General features: G+C 38.8%; 1 protein-coding gene across 3 annotated transcripts in view; it reads right to left on the reverse strand.

Annotated features, from left to right (window-relative positions):
* Positions 1 to 27,186, reverse strand: part of LOC150088293 (COMM domain-containing protein 4) — a 104,837-nt gene that overhangs the window by 37,693 nt on the left and 39,958 nt on the right. For all 3 annotated transcript variants that reach the window (XM_090370682.1, XM_090370680.1, XM_090370683.1), the window contains exons 4-5: positions 24,307 to 24,346; positions 627 to 746 (exon numbers count right to left, since the gene is read on the reverse strand). In XM_090370682.1, coding sequence (XP_090226808.1) covers positions 627 to 746; positions 24,307 to 24,346 — 160 coding nt within the window. The remainder of the gene's footprint in view (positions 1 to 626; positions 747 to 24,306; positions 24,347 to 27,186) is intronic.

The following is a 27,186-nucleotide window of genomic DNA, read 5'->3' on the forward strand; positions in this document are numbered from 1 at the left end:
TGAAGAAAGAAAAACATTAGTTTGCTCCTCGTCAGTTACTAGTGTGCATGGAAGTTTCAATTTTTGTATCTTTCAAATTTCGCATGCCAAAAGGGAAGACAATGCCCAAATGCAGGTATTAAAAAACATGTTATGAAAAGAACACACTTTTAAAGTGCATCAGATGAGGGGGTTATTTTAAAAAATAATAATTAAAAAAACATGTTTCAATATTAAAAAAAATGTATTTTTTACATTTGTTTTCATAATAGATTGAAAATAAATGTAGAATCAACAAAGTTTAATGATTCTGAGTTATTTCATGCCTTTATTCTATGCATAACAATGGTCGAAAAAGCCCCACCAATGTGCCTTCTGATGTTATATTTTTAGCATGTTCAGTAAATGGTTAACATAAATATCACAGAGAAACAATTAACTCAGCAATAACTAATTAAAGAACTAAAGACAACGAAGGAAAACTGCCGTGATAAGTTATAGGAATGAACAAACAAATAAAGTTGAAAAAAGAAAAAAAAATTTTTGGATTACAAAAAAAAAAAAAGTCCATTCCTGTAACTTATCACGTTAACATTACATTACTTTGAAAAGCATTTATTTTAAATAATTTATCAAACATCTCTTACCTTTTGGTAATCCAAGTTGCTGTAACTCACTGGATAAAGACTCTTCATCAACATTATGCTTAGCAGCACTTGAAAGAATGAAGGCTAATACAGCAATGCCAGCTTTTATATCCCCAGTATCTAATTTGTCAAAAATTTAGATAATTGCATTATTATTTTTTTTTTAATGAAAACCTCAAAGCAAAAAAAGGTATTAGAATGGTACTATTTAGTACCATTTATGAGAATTTGAGAGTAAGTGAAGGAAGGTTGTTTCTAGAGTTAGTTAAAGGGATAAATAAGAAAAGTTGACTCTGAGTTTGAATTTGGGCAGTAAATGGATGTTGACCAATTGTGGCATGTATTTGGACTTGTTTGGAAGAAAGACCGGGGGGGGGGATTACAGAAGCCAATTCAAAAGAACAGTGCCTATGGAAGTATATATAGCAAAAGGAATGCAGCAGAAACAATATATAGGGTGTGTCAAAAATACACAGCATAACTTCAGGAATGAGTTCCTCATATGTAGACAATAAAAATATTTTATATCAACATAGTTCTGGAAATGTTTGGTTCCCAAGTTATTAACCGGTATGTCTTATCTCCCACAGGTGATTTCCTTCATCACAAGGTACTGACAGAATCTGGTGGTTTTCCATTCCGACCATGTACTCAAATCAGGAGAAGTGGATATGCACTTTATATACGGTTTGGCGGGTGGCAATGCTCTGGAGGCTCATTGTTTGTACCACGAAAGGTTCCCAGAACAAAGATGTCCAGAATATATTTTGTAAAAAGGATAGGTGGAACAGGACCAGGGTATGTCTGCCAGGGGCAAAGGTTGATGACGTTGTAGAGCGGATATCATCTTTCAAGGGCACAAAAGGTGATATAGTTGTACACGTTGGTACTAATGATATTAAGAGTAGGAGACCGGCGGAATTACTCAACAAGTACAGGTCACTGTTGAAAAAAAGCCGTGAAATAGGGTTGAATTTGAAAGTGTCTGCAATTCTGCCCAGACACGATAGGAGGGAGTACATGATGAGAGCCTTGTCGATCAATTCGGCCCTGGAAAGATTATGCAAGGCTCAAGGGTTAGAATTTTTTTCAGCCTGGACTGTACTTGTTAACAGGAGAGATTGCTTCTACAGGGATGGGATACACTTAAATAGAAAGGGTGCAAGAATATTTGCTGATGCTATCGAGGCAGTGTTAGGTGGGTCGGAAAACTGCTAGTCTGGGGGGATACAAAGACTAATAGTTTAACAGTAACCGCAGGCAGAGGTGAAGGTGATTCTTGCACAACTTCTATTAGAATAAGAAGCGACCTGGAGCGAGGGGTGTTGGGGGTTTCAGGGACGGATGGCAGTCATCATGGAATAGTTGGGTATATGGGATGTGTTAGGGTAACAGGGAATAGGCATAGGAGCATGTATGCTTGCATGTATACCAATGCTAGAAGTATAGTAAATAAATTTGATGAATTTGAAGTGTTGGTCAAGACATCAAAGGCGGATATTGTTGGGATAGCAGAGACGTGGTGTCACAAAGATATAAGGAATGCAGAACTGGAATTTGGGGAGTACAATGTGTACAGAAAGGATAGACAGGACAGAAAGGGAGGGGGTGTTATGCTGTTAATTAAGAAAAACATAAAATCAAAGGAAGTGCACCCAGTTAATATAGATGAACAGTGCTCTGTTGAGTCAGTTTGGTGTGAGATAAGCACTGCGAAAGGAAAAATAAGAGTAGGAGTGTGTTATAGGCCTAATGACTTGAATGAGTACAATGAACAATTGTACAGAGAAATAGAGTGGGCCAGTAAATCAGAATGTCTTATAATGGGGGATTTTAACTTCCCAGATATTGACTGGAACTTGTGGGTTGGGCACTCACACACTAGTCAGACTTTTGTGGAGTTATTGGATGATTGTTTTCTGCAGCAGCATGTTCGAGAGGCAACCAGAGAAAGTAACACTCTTGATCTGGTTATCAGCAGTGATCATTCGTGTATTAAGAATTTGCAGATAAAGGAACCACTAGGTGGCAGTGATCACAGTGTGCTGAAGTGGGATTTACTCAAAGAGGTAACTACCGTCAGGGGTAAAGGAAAGGGTTTTTGCTTCCGTAAAGGGGAGTACAGTGGTCTCAGACAGTTTTTAAATTCTGTACAGTGGGATCAACTGACGATGTTACAAACAGTAAATTCTAAGTGGGAAGCATTCAAAGAATTAATCGTGGAAGCTACTAGACTTTATATACCGATTAAGAAATATCGTTCAAGGTTTAGGCCTAAATGGTTATCAAATGAACTAATGAGACTCGTGACAGAGAAGAAAAATGCATGGGATGCATATAAATTATCAGGCGACGCAGAAGCCTGTAGCAGATATAAGCTAGTCTGTAATCAGGTCACAAAGGAGGTTCGGCAGGCAAAGGCGGATTACGAGAAATCTTTGGCAAAAGATGCTAAGAAAAACAGCAAGGATTTCTTTACTTATATAAACTCTAAAAGGAAGGGGATGAATATGATTGGACCACTTGACATCGATGGTTCGACTGTTGATGATCCTGCTCAGATAGCAAACAAACTGAATGAGTATTTTGCATCTACATTCACACGTGAGGAATTATTACAATTTGAAAATGGAAGAAGGTTATCAAATTGTAGCAGTGTGCTTAATGATTTTGTAATTACTGAGAGCAAAGTGGAGGAGAAATTGTTGAAGTTAAACATAAGAAAGGCACCTGGGGTGGATGGGATCTATCCAGTTATTTTAAAGGAGGCGGCAAAGCAACTAAGCAAACCCTTAGCCATAATTATGAGAGCATCCTTGGACTCAGGGGAGGTTCCCACGGACTGGAGATGTGCAAATGTGTCCCCAATTCACAAAGGTGGATCGAAGGGTGACACGAGTAATTACAGACCAGTTAGTTTAACTTCTGTTCCGGGTAAAATAATGGAGTCGCTGGTTAAAGATGCATTGCAGGATCATCTAGACAAGACTGCAGCGATAACTCAAACACAGCATGGGTTTGTTAAGGGAAAGTCTTGTCTGACAAATTTGATTGGTTATTATGATGTGGTCACAAAGGAACTGGATGCAAAAAATAATTTTGATATCATATACTTGGATTTCAGGAAAGCTTTTGACACTGTTGCGCATGGAAGACTACTGTACAAATTGGAGCAGAATGGTATTAAGGGTAAGTTGCTACAATGGATAAAAGGATGGTTAAGTGGGAGAAGACAGAGGGTGGTAATCAATGGGTGCTGCTCTTCGTGGTCTAATGTTATTAGTGGAGTCCCACAGGGTTCGGTGTTGGGTCCACTGTTGTTTTGTGTATTTATCAATGATATTGATGAAGGTATATCAGGCTTAATGTCGAAGTTTGCAGATGACACAAAGGTTGGCAGGGTTGTTAATGACAGTAATGGCAGTGTGCTACTGCAACAGGATCTAGATAATTTGGGCAGATGGGCTAAGAAGTGGCAACTGAAGTTCAACCTTGACAAATGCAAAGTACTGCATATGGGTAGAAATAACCCCAGAGAAACGTACCAACTGTGTGGTACTACACTTAAGGTGGTAGAAAATGAAAAAGACCTGGGAGTAATTGTGCAGTCAGATATGAAGTTTTCTGAGCAGTGCAGACAGGCTGCTAGGGCGGGTCATGGGGTTTTGTCAATGATATATAGGAATTTTGCTAGCAGGGAAAAGGAGGTGATTGTCCCTCTGTATAAGGCAATGGTCAGGCCACGCCTTGAGTACTGCGTACAGGTCTGGAGGCCTCATTTTAGGAAGGATGTAGATTTGCTTGAGCGTGTACAGAGAAGGGCAACACGATTGGTGAGGGGAATGAAGGGATTCTCTTACCAAGAGAGGCTTAAGTTCTGCAAATTGCAGTGGCTGGAGACTAGGCACCTGCGCGGTGATCTGATTGAGGTCTATAAGGCCTTGAATAGGTTGAGCACGCTGAATTCTGATGGGATCCTTCCACTTGTTCAGATTACCAACCTACGGGGACATAAGTTCAAATTAAGAAAGGACAGATGTAGAATAGATGTGCGGAAATTTGCCTTTAGCCAGCGGGTGGTTAATTGCTGGAACAAACTTCCATCTGTCGTTGTAGAAGTTGATAGGTTAAATAAATTTAAGGAGGAACTGGACAGGCATTTGGAGGGAATGGTGTGATTTTTTTTTTTTTTTTTTTTTTTTGGCTGATGCTGCATAAGCTCCTACACTTGCTTTCTTGCATCATGTGCCACTACTACTACTACTACTACTACTACTACTACCTTTGTGAACATGGGACCTTTACACCTCATGCTGCTGACAGAGGACAACCAAGATCTACGACTCCTGAAGTAGAGAGGTGGACTAACTGCCTGGCCTCCACACTCACCTGATTTAAACCCACTAGATTTCTTCTTGTGGGGCCATTTAAAGTCATTGGTGTATTTGACTCTGGTAACTGATGTGGAAACTCTCCACAATCGAATTGTGGCAGGTTGTGAGACAATAGGAAACATGCCAGGAATTTGGCATCAACTTCACGAGTCCGTGAGACATCGATGTGAGGCCTGTATTCAGGCAGAAGGTGGACATTTTGAACAATTACTATAAGTTTTTTACATGCACAGTGGAAGCAATATTTTTGATGTGCTTATGACAAGACAGATTAGAAGTCAGAGTAATCCCTAATAGAGAAATGTGATCTTGTCTAGAAATCTGAGCCTTACTGAAGATAAGCATAGATGTAGACTCCTTTTTGCATGATATAAGACAGGACTGGTTCTATGACTGAAATCAACACGTTAGCTGCTTCCTGAATGAAAATATGTGGCTTCAGATTTTAATCCATTTGAAGGGAACCACCCTACTTTTAGAACTTTTTCTTCAAACTTCACAGAAGAAAAACCGGAATTTTTGTCAAGGTGGCTTACCTTCATTGGGGGGGGGGGGGCTGATTAATTTAGTCACAGTGAGAAGAATGCCCAAAAACGTTTCTGTCCTTTTCAATCTAGATTGACTCAATCCTGAGTCAAAAAGAGATCATGGAAAAGCCAGCAGCATAAGTGTTAACTAAGTAATCTTTACCCTGTTTGATAATTACCTAGAGATCAGCATTTAAGGAATCGTTCATAGATATTCGAGAAGTTGAACTTTATGTGCAGGGCAAGGTTTCTCAAACTGGAATACAATGTGTTACCATCAGCAAAACTACAGATAGGATATCCAGTCACTTCAGTGGAATAAAGTCATTAATATACAAAAAGAATAGGGTGGAGAAAAACTGAAACATGGGGACAACGAGCATTATCGGAAACATTAGATGTTGTTGTTGTTTGGTTTTTAGGAGCATTAGCAACTAAGGCCATATTGCTGCGGGATATGCGGTGGTCATTCCCTGACTTTTCCGCATCCTCCGTATTTGGTGGTGACGGGCTCGAACCCCGGTCTAATCAAGAAGCGTGTGCTACGCACTGCTGCTCCTTCCCACCTAGCTACAGAGGCGCCTCGGAAACATTAGAAGAGAGAGAGAGAAAACTGGATACCCAATGTTGAAAACAGTTGGCAATCTGTAAGATGAAAGCATTTTAAGATGACCTTTGTCACACATGAACAAAAAAGCCTTAGACATGTCAACAGCAACTGCATGAGTTTCACCAAACCTTTCCAGTGAATATGTCCATAGATAGGTAACATAAACAAAAATGTAACCAGTGGATTGATACTGACAGAATCCATACTGGCAATCACTGATCAGAAGGAAGGTTTCAAGATAGTTTAGAAGTTGGTGGTTAATAGATTTCTCCATTACTTTGGAAAGAGTAGAGGTAAGTGAAATGTGATGATAATTGGATGGGGAGATTGTCACCCTGTTGAGGAACTAGCCTGATAAGAGCAAATTTCCAAGCAGAAAAAAAAATACCAATGAATAAAAAGAAAGTATAAAAAGACAACACAGAACAGGAGTAAGCTCAGGAGCACAGGCTGTGAGAACAAATGGAGAACCATAATGATCTGCAGCTTTCTTTGTATCAAGATTGTTCAGAATTCTTCTTATCTCCTTTTCACAGAAGAGCACAGGAGGCGCTAAATGGAATGTACTAGGAATGGTGGGAGGTGGTTTAACAAGATCATGAATACAACAGTTGGAAGAAAAGTTGGATGGTAGTAAGTCAGATTTATCTTTAGCTGAGGAGGCAACAGAATCGTTAGGTTTTAACAGACATGGGGGTATAGGAAATATACAAAAGCTTCAGCCAATAGCTTTGACAAGACACCAGAATGCTGGATTACCATTTGGACAAACAGCAAGTTTTCTACTCAGCTTGTTAAAAATATACACTGGACTGATTAATAACTGCTTTACAATTGTTGCAAGCTTTAGTGTAGAATTTGTGTAGTTAGTGATGAATTAGTGTTGTTTACTGTAGAATTAGTTTAGTGGAGAAAATGACCTGGAGATTTGGATGCAAGCAAATTGTTATATGCAACATACTTATCTTGAATAGTCTTAGCAGCACACTTATTGAAAACCAAAGTTTAGATAAAAGATGAGATTTTAAGGTGGAGTATGAAATAAACAATTTCATGCTTACAAGAATAATTTCACTGATGATCTGAGCAAAACAGTGACATCAGAAGATTTAAAACAATAACCCAATCAAAAAGAAGAATAGAAATATCAAAGGTTATCCCATTTTGCACTCATATAATGCCAAATAACTGAAGGCTGAGAACTGCCACAAGAGATAGACTCCACTGGAGAAGAGACCATCACCAATTTGTGATCTCAGGTAGCTAGAGGACCACTCACCACTTTGACTGTGTACATGAAGGGCTGTTCATGAGAAAAAGATCAAGAGTGTTGGCTGTTTGGTATTCTGGAAGATTTAGCATTAGCATTAGTAGAGGCATTTGATGCAAGAAAGCAAGCTTATGCAGCATCAGCCAAAAAAAAAAAAAAAAAAACCCACTTCCACTTCACCCCTCTGTTCGTTCAAAATACCTGTCCAGCTGAGCCTTAAACTTATTTAGGCTATCAACCTCCACCACAAGGGATGGAAGTCTGTTCCACCAACCAACCACCCGCTGGCTAAAGGCAAATTTCCGCACATCTATCCTACATCTGTCTTTCCTCAATTTGAATTTATGCCCTCTCAGGTGATTTTTCTGAGCTAGAGGAAGAATCCCATCAGCATTGAGCATGCTTAAACCATTCAAGGCTTTATACACCTCTATCAGATCACCTCGCTGGTGCCTAGTCTCCGGACACTGTAATTTGCAAAACTTAAGCCTTTCTTCGTAAGAGCACCCCTTTGTTCCATTCACTAATCTTGTTGCCCTTCTCTGTACTCGTTCCAGCAGCTCTACATCCTTCTTGAAATGAGGCCTCCAGACCTGTATACAGTACTCTAGGTGTGGCCTGACCATTGCCTTATACAATGGAATAATCACCTCCTTATCCCTGCTGGAAAAATTCCTGTATATCATTGACAATACTCCATGAGCTACTCTTGCAGCCGTCTGCACTGCTCAGAGAACTTCATATCTGCCTGCACAACCACCCCCAAGTCCCTTTCATTCTCTACCACTGTCAGTGTAGTACCACAGAGTTGATACGTTGCTCTGGGGTTGCTGTTTCCCATGTGTAGTACTTTACATTTGTCAATGTTAAACTTCATTTGCCACCTCTCAGCCCATCTGCTCAACCTTTCCAGATCCTGTTGCAGCAGCATAGTGTCAGTAGTGTCCTTGACAACCCTGCCAACCTTTGTATCGTCTGCAAACTTGGACATTAAGCTTGATATACCATCATCAATATCATTTATAAATACAGAAAACAATAATGGACCCAACACTGAGCCCTGAGGGACTCCACTAATAACATTAGTCCGCGATGAGCAGTGTCCATTGATTACCACTCTCTGTCTTCTCCCCCTCAACCACCCCTTTATCCATAGCAGCAATTTGCCTCCAATGTCACACTGCTCCAATTTGTGTAGCAGTCTTCCATGTGCAACAGTATCAAAAGCCTTTCTAAGATCCAAGTATATAATATCAAAGTTATTCCCTGCATCCAGTTCTTTTGTGACTGCATCATAGTATCCAATCAAGTTGGTCAGGCAAGACTTCCCCTTAACAAAACCATGCTGTGTCTGAGCTATAACTGAAGTCTTGTCTAAATGATCCTGCAGTGCTTCTTTAACCAGTGCCTCCATTAATTTTCCTGGAACAGAAGTTAAGCTCACAGGTCTATAATTACTTGTGTCAGCCTTTGATCCTCCTTTGTGAATTGGGGTCACATTTGCACATCTCCAGTCTGTGGGTACCTCCCCTGAGTCCAAGGAAGCTCTCATAATTATGGCTAAGGGTTTGCTTACTTCCTTTGCTGCCTCCTTTAATATAACTGGATAGATCCCATCCACCCTGGGTGCCTTTCTTGTGTTTATCTTCAACAGTTTCTCCTCCACTTTACTCCCAGTTATTTCAAGATTCTGTAGCTTACTGCTAGAGTTGAATACACCTCTGGCATTCCCCTTGCTGAATAACTCCTTATGTGTGAATGTCGATGCAAAATATTCATTTAGTTTGTTAGCTACCTGAGCAGGATCATCAACAGTTGACCCATCAATATCAAGTGGACCAATCTGATTCATCCCCTTCCTTCTAGAGTTTACATAAGTAAAGAAACATAGATAAAAGCAATCTATGTGAAATTGTTAGTTTTTTTTTTTTTTTATTTGGTAGTTGTTGGCGCATCGGCTTCTGTGGCCATATTGCACCTCCCAAGGTTTTTGCAGTACTTTGATCCAAGCCCGAGGCGGGAATCGAACCCGCGACCTTTGAGTTGCCGGGCAGGTACTTTACCCACTCGGCTAGCCCGGTCGGCCAAAAATTGTTAGTAATTGCAAAAGCTTTGGCATCTTAACCAGTTGGGTCTGTGTGACTGGAAAACTGAAGCCAGCTGGAATTGTGAATGCTAAAATCAACAAGGAAAATTTAGGGAAGCTGAAATAGAGAAAACTGGGTTTCAGAGAAGGGAAGACAGACTCCCAAGTGATCAGTGGTATTGCTAGAACAATTTGACAGAATGGGGTAGAGAGATTTTTAGCCAGAGAAGATCAATAAGAGGATATTCCAAATTACCAAGTTTCTGACAGGGAATATCAGAGCAAACAGATAACTAGTACCACCTTTGAAGCAAAATGAATTGTACAAATAATTTGAGGTAACTGATAATTGGCATTCTGTGAGAAAAATGTTTGGGCTGTGCAAACTGTAAGTGGACACAGACATCACTGAGACCAGAACCAAGACCATGTACATTTGGGAAAGGGAAGAGGGAGATTTACATCTTTTCCCAGTTAAGTTCATTCTATTAGTTTGACTGTTTGTGATGATTTGTAGTAAAGTACAAGGATGGACATGTTGTATTAAGTATTGGAATTTTATATGTGGAGTACGAAGTAGAAAGAAATACCCAGATCCTTGATCCGTGGCCTCAAAAATGTCCCTTGTGTACACATTGCTTAAGACTCCATATGGTCACTACCTGGCAGAGTAGAGGCAGCAAGATTTTACATTAGCTGATCCAAGTGGCTTCTAGAGAATTACCAACAAGTTCAGTCTGGTGGACTTCAGTCTAGTGGCTGGATTGCAAACACTGTACCCTCGAAATGTAACGAAAATCATATTTCGCCACAATCCAAACCATAATCCCAAATAACAATCACACTGAATGACGAAAAAAATGGGAGTTGCTGGAGCTTTGCTCTGGAGACTAAAAATGTGTTTCACCACTTCACACATCCAATAAGCAAAGTGGTGGTATTGCACAGGTTGTTGAGTCATCTACCACCCAGTATTGCCTGGTAACAGTAACACAGAGGGATGGCATTCCTCTGTGAGGTGTGGGCATCAACACCTCAACCGCTGCTTACATTGATTCAGACCTGGGTGGTTACTTCCAAGTACGGTATTTCATTACTTGCAGGGGGTTATACCTAAGTTCATTACACAGTCCCACCATCATTTAGATACAGAGGCTTTGGTTGTTGCAGAATGAATGGAACATCGAAATTTGGTCCACTTGACTCAAGTGCTATCTGGATTTTAGTTCTATCAGTGTCAGACTCCCAATTAACAAGCCCTAGGTTCTCATACCTGAGAGAATGTCTGCAACAAATCTCACAAATAAGTTTTACTAAATGTAGTAGTTTTGTTTATCATTTATTAAAAACATTCTTTAAATAATGAACTCAACATGCATACTTGACCAGAATATGCCAGGTGTTAAAAGTCTGAACCATCATTCATTATAAAATAAAACAAAGAAAAATATGAAGTAATCATAAAAATAAAACAGGTATAACGAATTGAATTTAAGGCTGATCCCTTCAAGAGACACATACATTAACATTTTTCTAACTTTGGACATGGGGCACAAGTGGTGCAGGAGTCAGTTCTCCTCCATCACCAACTCTTGTACACTGAAAGGACAGAATTTATGGGATACCTGGTTCGTGGGCAAAGCGACACTGTCACCCCTCTCGCTAGTGGACAAACCCACAGCTTGGCTAGTACAGGTTGAGCATCTCTAATCTGAAATGCTTGGGGCTGGAAATGTTTGATTTTTTTTTGGATTTTGGAATACATGGGCATAGTGGTGTTGAAATAAGATGGAAATAAAATTTAGGTTTCATGCAAAAAAATCGATTTTATTTAACAAGAAAAACATTATGGCCTCTGCTTCCAAAAGAATATAAGTGCAACAAATACTAATTCAAAATTCATATTTCATGTGAAAAAATTCCTTTTTATTTACCTTGAGAAGGAACATCACAAGCAGTTGAGGGACCAGGAACTGGATACTTCAGGGATGAAGAGACATTGTGTTGAATGGCCTTTTTAAATGTTTCTTCCAGAGTAATTTGCCTCATTAACAAAGGTTTTTGTTGTAGAAGTCTCTCTTTTATTTTATAAACTAACATAATTTCTTGTTCTGTTATAAAAGCATGCTGCTTTGGTCCTTCAATGAGTTCATCACACTTTCCACCATGTCGTCTATAGGCAATTTTACTGCAGTGTTAACAATGTCATCCTCATCATCACTTTTACCATGATCGCCTTGATTCAAAACCATTTCAGCTATTTCATTATCAGCCATTGAATGAATAACTGATCGACAGGAGCCTCATTATCAATGTTAAAGACTTCTTCGATATCCACTTTTTCCAGCTTACTGACAGACTCCGAGGGCACTGTTTTTGCATATGTAAGGAGTGCAGACATCTTTTTCTCAAAATCATTAGCTTCTTCATCATCAACACTTTCTGTTCTATAGATAAAACTTGTGTTCCTCTTCTTCTTATCACTGTCACTTGGGACATCGGGTTTTTTTTTTGACACTTTCAACAATATCTCTGAACCACAGAGCAGAGAATTAACTAAACAAACATGGCGAGTAATAGACATAGACACCTTGCTTTGATGATAATTGGCACTTTACTGATGTCAACACACTGCATCACAGCTATTTCCCACCAGGGATCCCAGTTTACAGAACTTTGAGTATTTTTCAATAAATTTTGGTTTGTGGAGCTTTTTGGTTTTCAGAATTTCAGATTGGGGATACTCAACCTGTATATAGGTACACTGCATCACTGCATTCACGTAGAGAGTAATTCGATGTCAGTATGGATAAATGTCGTGAGTTAGCCGACTTTGAAAGAGGGATGATAGTGAGTTCCCGACGCATGGGTCACTATCACGGAGGTAGTAACCCATGTGTATAGAAATTAGAAATTGCACAATCCCCGTTTGACAATATCAAGAACGTATCGGGAATATGCCATTTCCGGAATAACATCTCATCGTGGACAGCGCGCTGCGGTGGAAGAAAGGTGGTGGATGAACAAGGCCGTCAATGTCCGTCTTGAATTGTTTCAGCCAACCAGAGAGCGATGGTGGCTCAAATCACCACTGATTTCAACGAGGGAGGTGCTAGAAACATCTCCACCAAGATCATTAGCCACAATAGGTTATGGGAGCCACCGACCCACCAAAGTCCCACTGCTAACACCACGACACAAGACTCTGTCTCAACTGAGTGAAAGAACATCGGCACTGGACCGTGGATGATTGGAGACAGGTCTCCTGGTCTGATGAGTCCTGTTTCCAGTTATTTTGAGCAGACAGGAGGCTGCATATCTGGCAGAAACTGCACGAATCTATGCACCCATCATGTCAACAAGGAACTGTTCAGGCAGGTGGACGGTGGGTAATGGTCTGGGGCGTGTTCAATCGACACATGTTGGGACCTCTGGTACGTCTAGACGTATCTCTGAATGGTCCAGGTTACGGTCCATTCTTGCAGTCCATGCCCTGATAATATAACTGAATACACTCTTCATAAAAATTTAATGAAATGTCATTTCTTTGGGAGTAAAATATTTCTTTATTATCTGATGCAGACCCAGCAATGCCACTGGAAGACAATTTCGAAACAATCTGCAGCAAGCATGGATGGGAATACCTGTGGAATGCTTTTGAGAACGAGTGGATTCAACGCCTCACCGCATGACTGCTCTTATCCGGGCGAAAGATGGACCTACCCGTTACCAGGTAGATTTCTGTCCGCACACAGTGTATAGGGTAGAGGAGTTGATTGGGCCAATTAGTATTAGCTACATAGATCCAAGTTGCATGGTTGAATATACACCGATTTATTCTGGTGTTATCTATAAAAATATATTTTAACATGAAAAGTTCTTGTTATTTTATGTATTTTTTTTTTTTATGTAAACCCAAACACGAGAGGTATTAGAACCTATAGTACTTACTACAGTGCTTGGGTTGGAGGCTGAGAAGACGAAAGAAGATATTTGTTGACATTGGACTTGAACTTATGTAGACTGTAATTTTCAGGAAATACATATGAAGGAAGGTTGTTCAGGAAAACGGCAGTTGAATGAATAAACGAGGAAGATGAAAAGTTGGTTCAGTGTGTTTGAAGCAGGACAGTAAATGGATGTTGGCTGGCGGCGGCACGTGTTCGGACTGTTTTGAAAGAGAGAGCGGGAATTATAGAAGCCAATTCAGAAGAACAGTGCCCATGGAAATATCTGTAGAACATGCATGCAGCAGAAACAGTATGTCTATGAGACAGTGAGTGGAGAGACTCTGTTAGAGATGAATCATTAATTAACCTAACTGCATTCTTCTGAATGGAATTAAGAATCCCGAGAGAGATTTTCGGGGCACCACCCCAGATGTGGGAACAATATTCCAGGGTAGGGTGGATTTGCGATTTGTACAGAGTGAAAAGCTGTTTGGAAGAAAAGTAACGTCAAGAGTGAAAGAGAAAACCAAGTTTCTTAGATGCAGAGGAAGCAATATTTGTAATGTGCTTGTGCCAAGAGAGAGAGATTAGAAGTCAGGGTAATCCCCAAAAGAGATATCATTTTGCCTAGAAAGAGGTCACCAAAGATAAGCATAGAATCAGAAGAATACTTTTTCCGAGATATGACTGAGTTTTAACAGATTTAGAAGGATTTAAATCAACTAAGTTGTCTTTGCTCCATTGGAGAATTACCTGGAGATTGGCATTTAAGGAATTGGTAGCAGATTTTCGGGAAGTTGAAGCTGATTGAGCAGGGCAAGGTTTCTCAAAATGGAAAGTGGAATGCAATGTGATATTACTGGCAAAACTATCGATCGGAGTTCCAGTCAACGGAAGGTCATTAATATACAACAGGAAAAGAGTGGGGGGAAAGAACTGAACCTTGGGGGACACCGACATTAGTGGAGAAGTTAGAAGACAGAGACCCATCTACCATCACCCTCATTGAGCAATCAGAGAGAAAACTGAATAACCAATTACAAAAAACAGTTGGAAGCTTGTTTAGAAGACCTTTATGCCAAACACGATCGAAAGCCTTTGGGATATCAAGAGCAACTGCTTGTGTTTCACAGAAATTTTCCATCGAATTAGTCCGTACATGGGTAACATAAGCCAGAATATCACCAGTGGATCGACACTGACGGAATCCATACTGGGATCGTTGATCAGATGGAAGGTTCTAGGCAGTTTAAGAGTTCGCAGTTAATTGATTTCTCCATTACTTTAGAAAGAGTAGAAGTAATTGCAATGGGACGATAACTGGATGGGAGGGATTTGTCACCCTTTTTAGGAACTGGCTGGATATGAGCAAATTTCCAAGCAGAAGGAAAAATACCTTTGGAATAAGAAAGTGCATAAAGGCAGCAAAGAACAGGAGTAAGTTCAGGAGCACAGGTTTTGAGAACAAGTGGGGAAATACCATCAGGACCTGGAGTTTTCTTAGCATCAAGATTCATCAAAATCCTTCTGACATTCTTTTGAAGGAAGACCACAGGAGGCATTTAATGGAGCGTGTTGGGAATGGTGTGGGGTGTTTTACCAAGATCATTAATACACGAGTTGGAGGAAAAATGGGATGCTAGCAAGTCAGCTTTACCCTTGGCTGAAGTGACAACAGAACCATCTGGTTTGGACAGAGGTGGGCAAAAGTTGCGGCCAATAACTTTGGCAAGAGACCAGAATGCTCGGCTACCATTAGAGCAAGAAGCAAGTTTTCTACTCTTAGCCTGTTCAAACTCTAATTTGGACTGATTAATAACTGCTTTACAATTGTTGCGAGCTTTGCTGTAGGCAGAAAATGAAACTGAAGAATTATAAACAAGCCAGTTACGATATGCAACATTCTTCTCTTGAACAGCCTTAGCACATTTATTGGAAAACCAAGGTTTATATAAAGGACAAGATTTTAAAGTGGAGTGTGGGATAAAGGATTCTATTCCTGCAAGAATAATTTCACTGACAAGATCTGAGCAAATGTTGACATCGGAAGTTTTGAAACAGTAATCCGACCAAGGAAAAGAAATCTCGCAGGTAATCCCATTTTGCGTTCTTGTAATGCCAAAAAATACGAGGGTGGGAATAGCCATGAGATAAAGGCTCCATTGGAGAAGAGATAATTACCAAGTTGTGATCTGAGATGCCTAAAGGACCTCTCACTTCGACCGTGTACTTAGAAGGGTTGTTTGTGAGAAAAAGATCAAGCGTGTTGGCTGAATGGTTAGGATTGTCTGGTATTCTTGTAGGTAAATGAACAATCTGTGCAAGGTCGTTAGTAACTGCAAAAGCCTCATCATCTCGACCAGCTGGATCAGTGTGACTAGAAAAAGGAAGCCAGCTGGAGTTGTGAACATTGAAATCACCAAGGAAAATTACCTCACTGTTATGAAAGTTGGACTGTAGAAAGTCAATTTCAAAGAGAGGAAGTCAAAGAGCTCCAAGTGATTAGTGGAGTTGGTAGCACGGTAGAGACAACAGATGAATTTGACATGAGGTAGAAAGATTTTAAGCCAGAGAAGATCGAAAAGAGGAGATTCCAAATTACCAAATCTCTGACAGGGAATATCAGAACAGACATATGCACAAGTACCACCTTTAAAGTGAAAGGAATCATACAGCGAATAATTTGGACAACTGAGATGAGCAGTAGTTGAATCAACTGATAACTGAGATTCTGTTAGAAAAAGTACACAGGGTTTGGCAGACTGCAAGTGGAAATGGACATTGTTGAGATTATAATTCAGACCATGTATATTTGTGAAATGAATTAGGAAGTGTTTGGGAGGTTTAGAACTTTTTGCAGATAAGCTTACTCTATTAGTTTGACAATTCATGATGTATTCAATAGTAAGAAAAAGTGTGTGGGACATGCTGTATGAAGTAATGAAATTTTTGAATATGGCTTACACGTGGTAAGAATATACCCAGATCCTTGACATGACATTGCCTCGACAAGGACGCCCCGCATATACACTACTCCGGACTCCCTCCAGTCACCATTTCGCAGAGTAGAGGTAGCAAGATTATATATACACTAGCTGATCCGGAAGCCTCCTAGAGAGTTACCAATAGGTTCGGTCCGGTGTATTAACTAGCGGCCGGCCTGCAAACACCGTTTTAGAGCTGTACCCTCGAAATGTAAGGAATATTGGATCTCGCCACGATGTTCATCATAACCTCAAAAGTCATCAATCATACTGCATGATGGAAGAGATGGGGAAGGGTTGACCGGAACTTAGCTCTGGTGACTAAACATGGGTTCCGCCACTTCAAGCCTCCAATAAGCAAAGTGGTGGTATTTCACCGGTTGATGAGAGTCATCTACCACCTAGTACCACAGAGGGGCGGCGTTCCTCCATGTGGTGTGGGCGCCACACCTCGACCCCTGCTCATGTTGGTTTTCACCAGGGTGGTCGCCCACCATGTGCTTGAGGATAGAGGTTATACCCAGGATTACTAACAGTCCCACCATCGTGAAGGTGCAAGCAGAGGATTTGGCTGTCACAGACCGTCCAGACTTTGCCGTAATTGGGTCCACTTGACTTGAGTGTCACCTGAATATCAGTTCCATCAGCGTTTTAGACTCCCAGTTAGCAAGTACAGCTTGTCTGGCATATCTGAGAGAATGTCTGACAACCTAAAGGACCAAAGTACAACCTCAAGGACAACCTCTAGTCTCCTGGCCAAGCTCCTTCTGCTGTGGATGGATGCTGGAATGCCCCTTCCTGGTGAGGTGGACTTCCAGTAACTAAGTGGCCAGATGAACAACACAACAACCCTGTTCTCAGAAATACCTACACTACTCACACTCTCATCTAGCCTTGGTAGATTTTGCTTCTTCACTGTGACATTTTTATGTGGTTCTGTGGGGGACCACTGCCAGATATACACTGTGTCAGGGTTTCTCAACTGGGGTTCCGCAAGAGATCGTGATTGAAAAAAAAAAAAAAAAAAAAAAAATGAACATTGTTTTTTTGAACTCCGCACGCTGCTAACACTTGCAGTGATGGACAGTTGCCGAACAGTACTATTAAACAATTTAGTTACGGCTATTTCAGCCCCGTATCACAAAAAATTCAAATTATTTTATTAGTCACCCAGAATTTCTTCTACATACTCATTTTATGTGTCTGTAAATTGCATATTTTTTCTGGTTGATTTGCCTGTTTCGCTGTAAGAAAAAACCTTGCTATCTATGCCTGAGACAGCCCTGTATGGCAGTGCACAGTAGGATGATGTTCATTTGGTTGAATCCATTCTCAGTTTTTGACACGAGATAGGGGAGACCACTAATAATTGGAGAGTGCTGTATTGCATGGAGGGGAGGATGGTAGACTGATGATGTCAGCTTCTCCCAGCCAAATACCTTCCCCCAACTGTTGTTGTAAACCTTTCAAAACATGGATTGTGTAGGTTAGATAGAAGTGAATTGTACCGTGAAGTTTTCGTATTTTTTGCGATTTTCTCGTTTAATTATTTATTATGCCCTTCTGTTTTTTATTTTATTAGCATTTGTGTTTTACAATCATGTCTGACAGTCCAATGTGACAATTTTTGAAGACGAGGTGTGGAATGGAAGAGAAGGATTCTAGGCCTACAGACAATTCTGATAAGGTTAGTGAAAAAGAATTACAATCCTCTGAGTCATTTCATTGCAGTAATGCAAAAAGGGACACAAAAAAAAGTCCATTTTTACAATGAAAGCTACTTATCAATGGGTTTTACATCGGCTGGTAATCAATGTTGTACTATTCCATTGTGCGTCATCTGTGGAAAACAACTTAAAAATGCAGCAATGGCTCCAGCAAAATTGAAAAGACATTTAACTACAAATCGCAGCCGTTTGACAAGTAAAAGTACTGATTGTTTTAAACTGCTATTGAAATCTCAAAATAGAGTAAAGCTTTCTATTAAAAATTCACTTTCAATGAAAAGGCTCAGGAAGCAAGTTATTTAGTAGCAGAACTTATTGCCCAGAAAAAGAAAGGTCACACAGTTGGTGAGAACCTAATAATGCCAGCATGTAACATTATAGTGAGTTAAATGCGAAGACAGGATACAGTAGGAGAAATTGAAAAGGTTCCACTCTCAAAAAGTATGATAAGTTGACATGTTGATGACATGTCACATGGTGCTGAAGAGGTTTTGTGTAATAAACTCAAAAACAACAGTTTCTCTACCCTGGTTGATGATTTAACAGATTTCACCAATAAATGTCATGCTATAACATTTGTAAGATTTGTAAATGATGGTGAAATTCAAGAAAACTTTTTCTGCTACCAAGAGCTGCCCGAAACGAGCAAAGGCCAAGATATATTTAATGCTTTGTCTTCACATCTGGAAATAAAAGATCTGTTTTGGAGGAACTGTCCAACATCAATGATTGGCTCCATGAGAGGTTGGCTTGCCTCTCTTGTAAAAAAAGTAAATCCTGACATATGTCACAACACACTGCTTTCTTCACAGAGAGGTGCTGGTGTTAAAAACTCTTGGAGATGAAACGAAAAAAGTTCTATATATAAAAATGGTTAACTTTATTAAACAAAGACCAGTCCACTCGGGAATGTTTAAAAACTGTGTGAAAACCTGGACAAAGGGCACATAATCTCCTGCTACATACAGAAATCCGGTGGCATAGCAGAGGAAGAGTTCTCAACAGGGTGTTTGAGCTGAAAAGTGGATTTCAGGTGTACTTTCAAGAAAATAGTAGGCAAGATTTTGCTGAGTGCTTTGAAGATGAAGAATGGCTGCAGAAACTAGTCTTTTTGGCAGACATTTTTCGTCACATGAACCAGTTGAACAAGTCTCTGCAAGGCCTTGGAGAAAATGTTTTTACTTCAAGTGACAAGATTCTTGGATTTAAAAGGAAACTGAATCTTTGGAAAAGTCATGTTGCAAAAGAAAATCTTGAAATGTTTCCGCTGCTGCTTGGGCTTGAGAGTGAGGAAAGATATCAGCAAGTATCAAGTCTTATTGATACTTGCTGAACCACCTCAAACAGAATAAAATTGAACAACATTTTCCCTCCTTTTCAACACAAGTGTACGACTGGGTGTGGGGGGGGGTTTCTCTGAATTTTCAGCTCAGCCTGAGAACTTGACTTTTTGTTGTTGTTGTTCTTATTATTGGGTTTTAGGACCATCGGCGACTAAGGCCATGTTTCTCCATGTATATTGTCTGTAAATTGCAAGTGTTATGAGGTCGATTTTCTGTTGGCTGGACGAAAAACGATGGCACTCTTGCCTGAGACCAACCAACTCAGCTACATTGTGAATAAGACCCACAAAAATTCCTCCCATCATTAACAGTATTCAAACTCCACCTAGTGTGGGGAGGATGGCGATTCTACCAACTGTGCTATCCATGAGGGAGAGAACTTAACTTTGAGAGAAGAGGAAGAACTTTATGAGCTGCAGTCTGATCGTACACTCAAGGTGATATTTACTGATCTGCCCCAAGACAAGTTCTGGATTTCTTTGAAAGAAGAGTATCCTGCCATTCATAGGAAAGCAATGAACATTTTGCTGCAGTTTTCAACTTCTTACATGTGCGAGCAAGCTTTTTCTTGTTTAACAAGCATCAAGAACAAAAATTGTGTCATTTCAGTCGAAGATGAAATCCATGTGTGCTTATCTCAAGTTCGATCCATTTGTGCAGAAGAAAAAAGCACAGGTTTGACATTAAAGAGGTAAATTTCATTTTTTAATTTTAGTTTCAAAAATAACACAATTTGTAAATATATATATATATATATATATACACAAATATATATATATATATATATACACAAATATATATATATATATATATATATATATAGGCCTATAAAAGAGGCCAAGAAACCAACAAGTGTATAATAATTTTATAACTGCTAGGCCTTATTTTTAAGCCTGATCATGTCACTCAGTAAAAAAATGTTTTTTCAAAGTCTTGAATAAAACTGTCTTAGGCTATATTTTTATTCATATTGCTTTGGCTTACGGTTTTAGTAGCTTTCAGTGTTCAATATTGTCAATAAATTCTCATGTTGCAAATAACATTAATCAAAATCAATTTACAACCTTTGTTTAAATTAAATCTACAGAGCTTACTTTTTCACAAGAAAGGCAAGCTAAACTTACCTACCTGTTTTGTTTTGTTTTTTTTTCCAAGAAAGGTTGGCTAAAAAGTCATTTTTAGTTTTAAATAGGGAAAAAAACTACTCTTGCCATAATTCATTAGCATTGTGTATAGTAGAAATCTGTGATAAGACTTTTAGACCTACTGGGATAAGGTAAAAAAAACCCAAGTAGGAAATTTTTAAAAAAAAGGAAAAAACTGAAGTTTCCTCTACCTATACTACTGACTTCAGCATTAGAGTTGATATCTTTTGTGGGGAGGGGAGAACCACACAAAAAGAGTTGGCTAATAAGTTGGCCAAAATAAACAGATCCACATAAAAATATTCTCTACTCAAAAGAGCATTGCCAATTACTATTGGATTATTATATCTACAACTTACTGATCATGCTAACGTACTGTGAGCTGTAGATATAATATTTTTTATGCAGGGGTTCCCTGAGACCTGAAAATTATTTCAAGGGTTCCTCCAAGGTAAAAAGGTTGAGAAAGGCTGCACTATGTCCACTATAAATATCAACTGACAGGAATAAGGTTCATTCACTATAGTTCCATAACTACTGACTTTACTGAAACTACTACTTGTCATGATACCATTAATTGTGTATTAGATGTTCTCTGTCCTCTAGATAATCTAGATAATGACCTTCCTGAGCATTGCCAAATTCATATTGATAACTGCATATACTCTTCCACAGCTGCTATTGATCCCGCCACTCAAACTGAAGTTAATCTTGCTGTTGCTAAAATGAATAGCTCTAGCTGCCCTGATCTTATTCAAGGACTATTTATTAAGAGGTTTCATAGACTTCGTCTGACTGTCTTACCAACATTATTTAATAAATGTTTGAATGAAGAACTATTTCCTTCAATTTGAAAGTCTTTTCAGCTAAAATTAATCCCTAAATTATTTGATGCAACAGAAATTAAATCATACAGATTTATTACCCTTCTGTTCCATTTAGGCAAACTTCTTGAACCATCCTGTCCAGTCTCTTTATATAATCTAACTAAAAGCTACTTTGAAGACCGATCTGTTACTGTTGCCTCAGCTCCAACTCCATCTTTAGGCCTGGCAGTTGTGGTTGTCTGCTAGGTTCAGTGTTAGATCCACTTGTCTGGAATGAGTGGCTCCTTAGGAATGCTCATAACATCTCCAAACTGACATATGCGATGATCTCAATGTTTGTAAAAGGATCTTCTCATTCCTCAATCGAATATGATGCAAATGCTACTATGATTGATTTATCTCGATGGTGTGCCATCAACAAGTAGTCTATTTCATCAACCAAGACTACAATGATGATGTAAAGGGATTGTATGACCCTTCCTGGCCTCCTGTGGTTAAAATTTCAAATAAGTCATTGTCTTTGGTGGCCTTTCATAAATTTCTCAGTATGATCATCGACTCCAAACTCAATTTTATTAAATATTTGGTGTATCTGTGAAAAAATTATACATCCATTGCTCAGCCACATTTCCAAATAACCTTGGGGTTTGAATCGTTTTCTGCATCTCATGTCTAAAGCTACCTTTGCTCCCATTTGTACCTATGGCACTGGCACCTGGTTTTCACTTGCCCATAAAGTCAGTGTGCAGAAGAAGCTATCTTCCATCCACCACTCTATGCTTTTGGTGATGTGTCAGGCCTGCAGAGCTGTATCAATCCCTTCCCCAGCCCTGCAGACCTTAATTGTTGTTTACCCCTTGATTTACTGCTTATTTTCCGTGATATTAGTGTTTAAATAAGATATGGGACTTCTATTGAATTTTTATGTTTTACAGTTAACACTGCTACTGATCCCAAGGTTGAAAAGTCACATTGCTGGGAGTTTTGGATTCGGTGGTTGTAAGATAACTGGAATAATTCCCCTGAGGGATGGGTGACTTACAAATTCATTCCCAATGTTTTTTTTTGCATCTGTGGAAAATAATTCTTGCTGGCTTACTCTAAACTTATATATGTTATTTCTAATTTCTGAGTATGGGTCACTAAATGCCAAAATAGCTGAATGCCATCTTATAGCTTCACCTCTGTGTATTTCTGGTGATACTGAAAATTGGGTACATGTCCTTTTCCATTTTCACCTGTATGCAGATTTACAGTTGCCTATGATGCACCTTTTGCCTTTGCTTGCTCCTGGTCAAAAAGAAACTCTGCTAAGCTCCAAGAAGAACTTTCTATTTCTTTAGGACTTTTGTCACCAAGATGTTCCTTTACTGATTATTTTTTTTTGAATGATCCTAAAGTTGCCTTGAGCATTCAGTACGAAAACAAATGCTTCCATCTTGACAACCACCTCTGGCAACTGTTGATGTTTCGATTCTATTACAACCAGATTCTTTCTCATGGTTCAGCCTATGCAGGGAACATCACCAACCCTAGAACATCTGTGTTCTAGGGTTGATAATGATGCTGACATGGACATTATCCACCAAACTATTCTCTTTTGCCCCCTCCCTTTTCCCCCTTTCTGGCCTTGAGCTTGAGGCGATATTTTGCTGATGCCTGGGTTGGGGCTCCTGAGCACGGGATTGCCATCCACTGGTCATACCCTCCACCAATGGATTTATTTATTATTATTATTTTTACTTTTTCTGTTTTGAGGTTCTGCCTGCGTTTGGGATCCCTGGGTATGAGATAGCTGGTATCCATGGTTTGCAGTGCACCAGTGGATACAAGACTAATTTTTTATTATTTTTTTTGAATGATCCTAAAGTTGCCTTGGGCATTCAGTATGAAAAATTAGAGCCCACAGCAATTCAAGCTTAGTTGTCCATCTCCTTGTGGTGTAGATGGACACTGAGCAGGCTTTCTAGGTGATCTGGTGACAAAGTGGCCAGAAACAACTAAAACAACACACACACACTGCATAAATGTAACATTACACACATACATTTCTGGCCTTTTACAGAGAGCCAGAGCTGCCCTACATAAGATACTATACATGTCTACATCATCACAGATATCAGTTCCATTTGCTTGCACAGAATTAGAAACTGTACTCCACCACCATAAGATATAAGTCCTCCATCTTGGAAGGCGTCTCAGGAAATTGTCACTCCTACGTTCTACACACACACGTTCAGTTTTTGTTGCATGCATTTTCCTCAGATATTTCCATAGGAACTGCTTGCACTTCAGGATTTCCACCCGTTTCTTCCAAGCTAGTCCAAATATGTGCATATCTGATTGGAATTTAATTGTGAATGGATGCCAAACTAACTTTTCTTCTACATTTGTCCTATTTACTTTTGTTCTTTGGAAGAAATTTCTTTCTTACATATTAATTACAATTAATTTTCTTCTTATGTAAAATTTCAATTTAGCAATTTCAAGTTCAGTGTTCGTCAACAAATATCCTCTGGTTTTTTTTTCAATTGTCAATCCATATACTGTACTAGAGTACTACTGATAGCCTTTTGTTTGGGATTATTAACAAAAATGAATAAATAAATAAATATTAATAACATGTATATTCTCCCCAAATTAAACTTCTTCTAGAAAGCAAAAAATCTACACATCTCTACTTTGTAAATAAATGCTTCCCCCCCCCCCCCGTTTTTTTGAAACGTTGCAAAACCATTAGCGTAGTTTAATATCTCAAGTTAAAATTATTAATTAATAAAAATAATGATAAATAAACTTAGCATATTTTAAACTTGCCATATTTTGCATCTGATGTCAGCTTGTTTACTTTCTGATACTATAAATAAAGAAATAAATTGTTATATGACATATCAAAAAACATTAAAAAATAATAAAACTGACATTTTCTTAATAAGTTTTCTTAATATCTTAATGTTTAAATAAAATTTAACCAAGGGGAATAATATTGATTACTTGACAAAACTCAAAACTAACATTAAAAAATATATTATCCATATTTACTAAATCAATTCAATAAATGAATGATCCCCATTTATTATGCTTATCAATTCATATAATACAAGAAACAAGTTAATGTACACAGTGCATTACATTACAGGAACACTCCATATTTTTTTGGTTAAATTAATTGAATTTTTGTTCACTTTCTACATGGGTGACTAGTGCCATAATGAGTCAGTTTAATGTGATATAAGAACTGGGAAAACAAAATTGAGAGGAATGTGTCATAAGCCTAATGACTGTCTTGAGTATACGAAACAGCTGTACAGAGAAACGAGTGGGCCAGTAAATCAGAATGTCTTATAATGGGTAATTAATATATAGTTTAAATTCCAATAGTCACGTAGGTTAGTTTATTTTTGTATTTGGTATTTGGAAAGTATTTCATATCAAAAGCAGCCTGAGTGCATAAAGAGTGTTTGCTGAGTCTGAAGTTACATCTGCCAGCACAGAATCTGTGTGGTGTGAATTAGTCCGGAGCAAAGGAACAACGAGAGTGAGAGTAATCTACAGACCAGAGGATTGTGAAGAATATGATAAGAGTCTTTACATGCAGGTGGAATGGGCAAGCAAGTATGAATGTCTTATTATGGTTGACTTTAATCTGCCCCAGATTGATTGGAATAAGTGGGAGGAAAACTCATGAGGGGGGGGGGGAAATACTTTTTTAAATAAATTAGATAATTACTATTGGTACCAGCATGTTAGAAAAGTACTACAGGTGAGAATACAGACACTCCTCGATTAGTGTAAGGGTTGTGTTCCACAGAACGCTACGTAAGTCAAATTTTACGTAAGTCAGAATTTAGGGAAATTCCGCACTCGCAACTATGCACACTGAATTTGATAGAAGCAAAAAAGAAATGTTTGACGGACATATAAATATAATTATTCAATTTTTTTATCTCATGTGCAGAAAAAATTACAAAAGTGTACAAAATCACAAAAATTTCAAAAAGAGAGGAGACAGGCATAATATCAGTAAGTTTTACCTTTTGAGCATCGTTGCCAGATTTAACTCTCCAGCTGATAAGCGCGCCGCTGTGGAAGTTGAGGGCTGTGGAGATTTAGAAGGGGTTTTTTCCAACACATCGCAAAATTTGTTTTGGAAACCAGCGTGATGCTTGAACCTATTAAGCCACCCGTTGCTTGCCACGAACTTGGCTTGGGGTTTGCCGTACTTATCGTTATCTTCATAAATACTTCTTGCTTGAATGGCTGTTAGATTCAGGGGCACTCTTGCTTCTAAATCTGATTTTCCATCCATATTATTTATAGCTTTTCCATCTTCGATATAGCAACTGAATGCTATTTTGTGATCACTGTTAGGGCGGACTGTCTCCTGTGTGAAAATTCTTTGATCCTTTAACATGTTCTTTTATACGTGCCCTGTCCCTTGAAATAGTATTCACTGTTGAAGCAGCAAGACCTCATTCCGTGCAACAGATGACAAACTTTTTCCTGCTTCGTACTTCTTAATTAATCATCTTCATTTTTAAATCAATTTTGTTTCCTTTCCTAGCACTTGCACTTACCGTTGGTCGTCTTCCTTCATCATTGTAATAAGTAAATAGGAATGAAGAGAAGATTCTGAAAATTTATTTGTTTTTTTATATAATTGAAGATTTCAGTGAAGGGGGAACAATTTCACCATAATAAAGTAAAAACTCACACAAATCCAGTTGGGCGCCTCCGTAGCCAGGTGGGCAGGAGCAGCAGTGCATAGCACATGCTTCTTGATTAGACCAGGGTTCGAGCCCGTGACCACCAAATACGGAGGAGGCGGAAAGGTCAAGGAATGACCACCGCATATCCCTGGAGCAATATGGCCTTAGTTGCTAATGCTCCTAAAAACCAAATAACAACAAATCCAGTTATCGGGATTACTGCAAATGCAACAAGATCAAGTCTTTATGTGCCTGTTTATAATTAGATGCACTAACAGAAAAGCTCAATAAACCAGAAAGTGCAAATTGTTTTTATTGTTTTATGGTAGTGACCTCCAATAATGTGTTTTAGAAAAATATCACAAAGGCATTCATCAAAACTGATTCTTATAACGGAACATATGATAACGATGAAATTGTAGCACAATTTCCATTATAAAAATGTCCCTTTAGAGATATAAATAGCTTAGTATACATTATCATACGTTAGTATAGCTAGTTATATAGCGAAAATTTCAACTTCTGAGGTCTTGGAACGAATTATGAAAAAAAAAAAAAAAATGTGTTATTGGATTCACATTATATTTTCATTTTCACGATACCTGCATTTATTCCTACTGGATATAAAATATGTTTCAATGATTTTTTTTAAGTTTGCACCGGCCGGCAAAAACTTATGTAAAGTCGAATTTCCGTAAGTCGAGTATCATGTAAGTCGGAGAGTGGCTGTATTCTTGTTCTTGACCTCATCATTACTAATGATCCAGATGACATCACAGTAATTACTGTCAGGAAGTGATCATCTAATTGTCAGCCAGGAAATGAAGAAAGATGTTGCAGTAGTTAAAGGTGTGCAGTTATAACTTCAGAGGAGGGGACTTGGACAGTTTAAGGCACTATATGGCATCTGTGAACTGAGCGGATTGCTGAGGGATGGGGAATACATTTGAATTATGGAATATTTTTAAAGCAAAAATCACAGAAGCCA

The sequence above is a fragment of the Mastigoproctus giganteus genome, chromosome 3 (assembly GCF_048544385.1).
Source record: "Mastigoproctus giganteus isolate SK-2022 chromosome 3, ASM4854438v1, whole genome shotgun sequence".
Classification (NCBI taxonomy): domain Eukaryota; kingdom Metazoa; phylum Arthropoda; class Arachnida; order Uropygi; family Thelyphonidae; genus Mastigoproctus; species Mastigoproctus giganteus.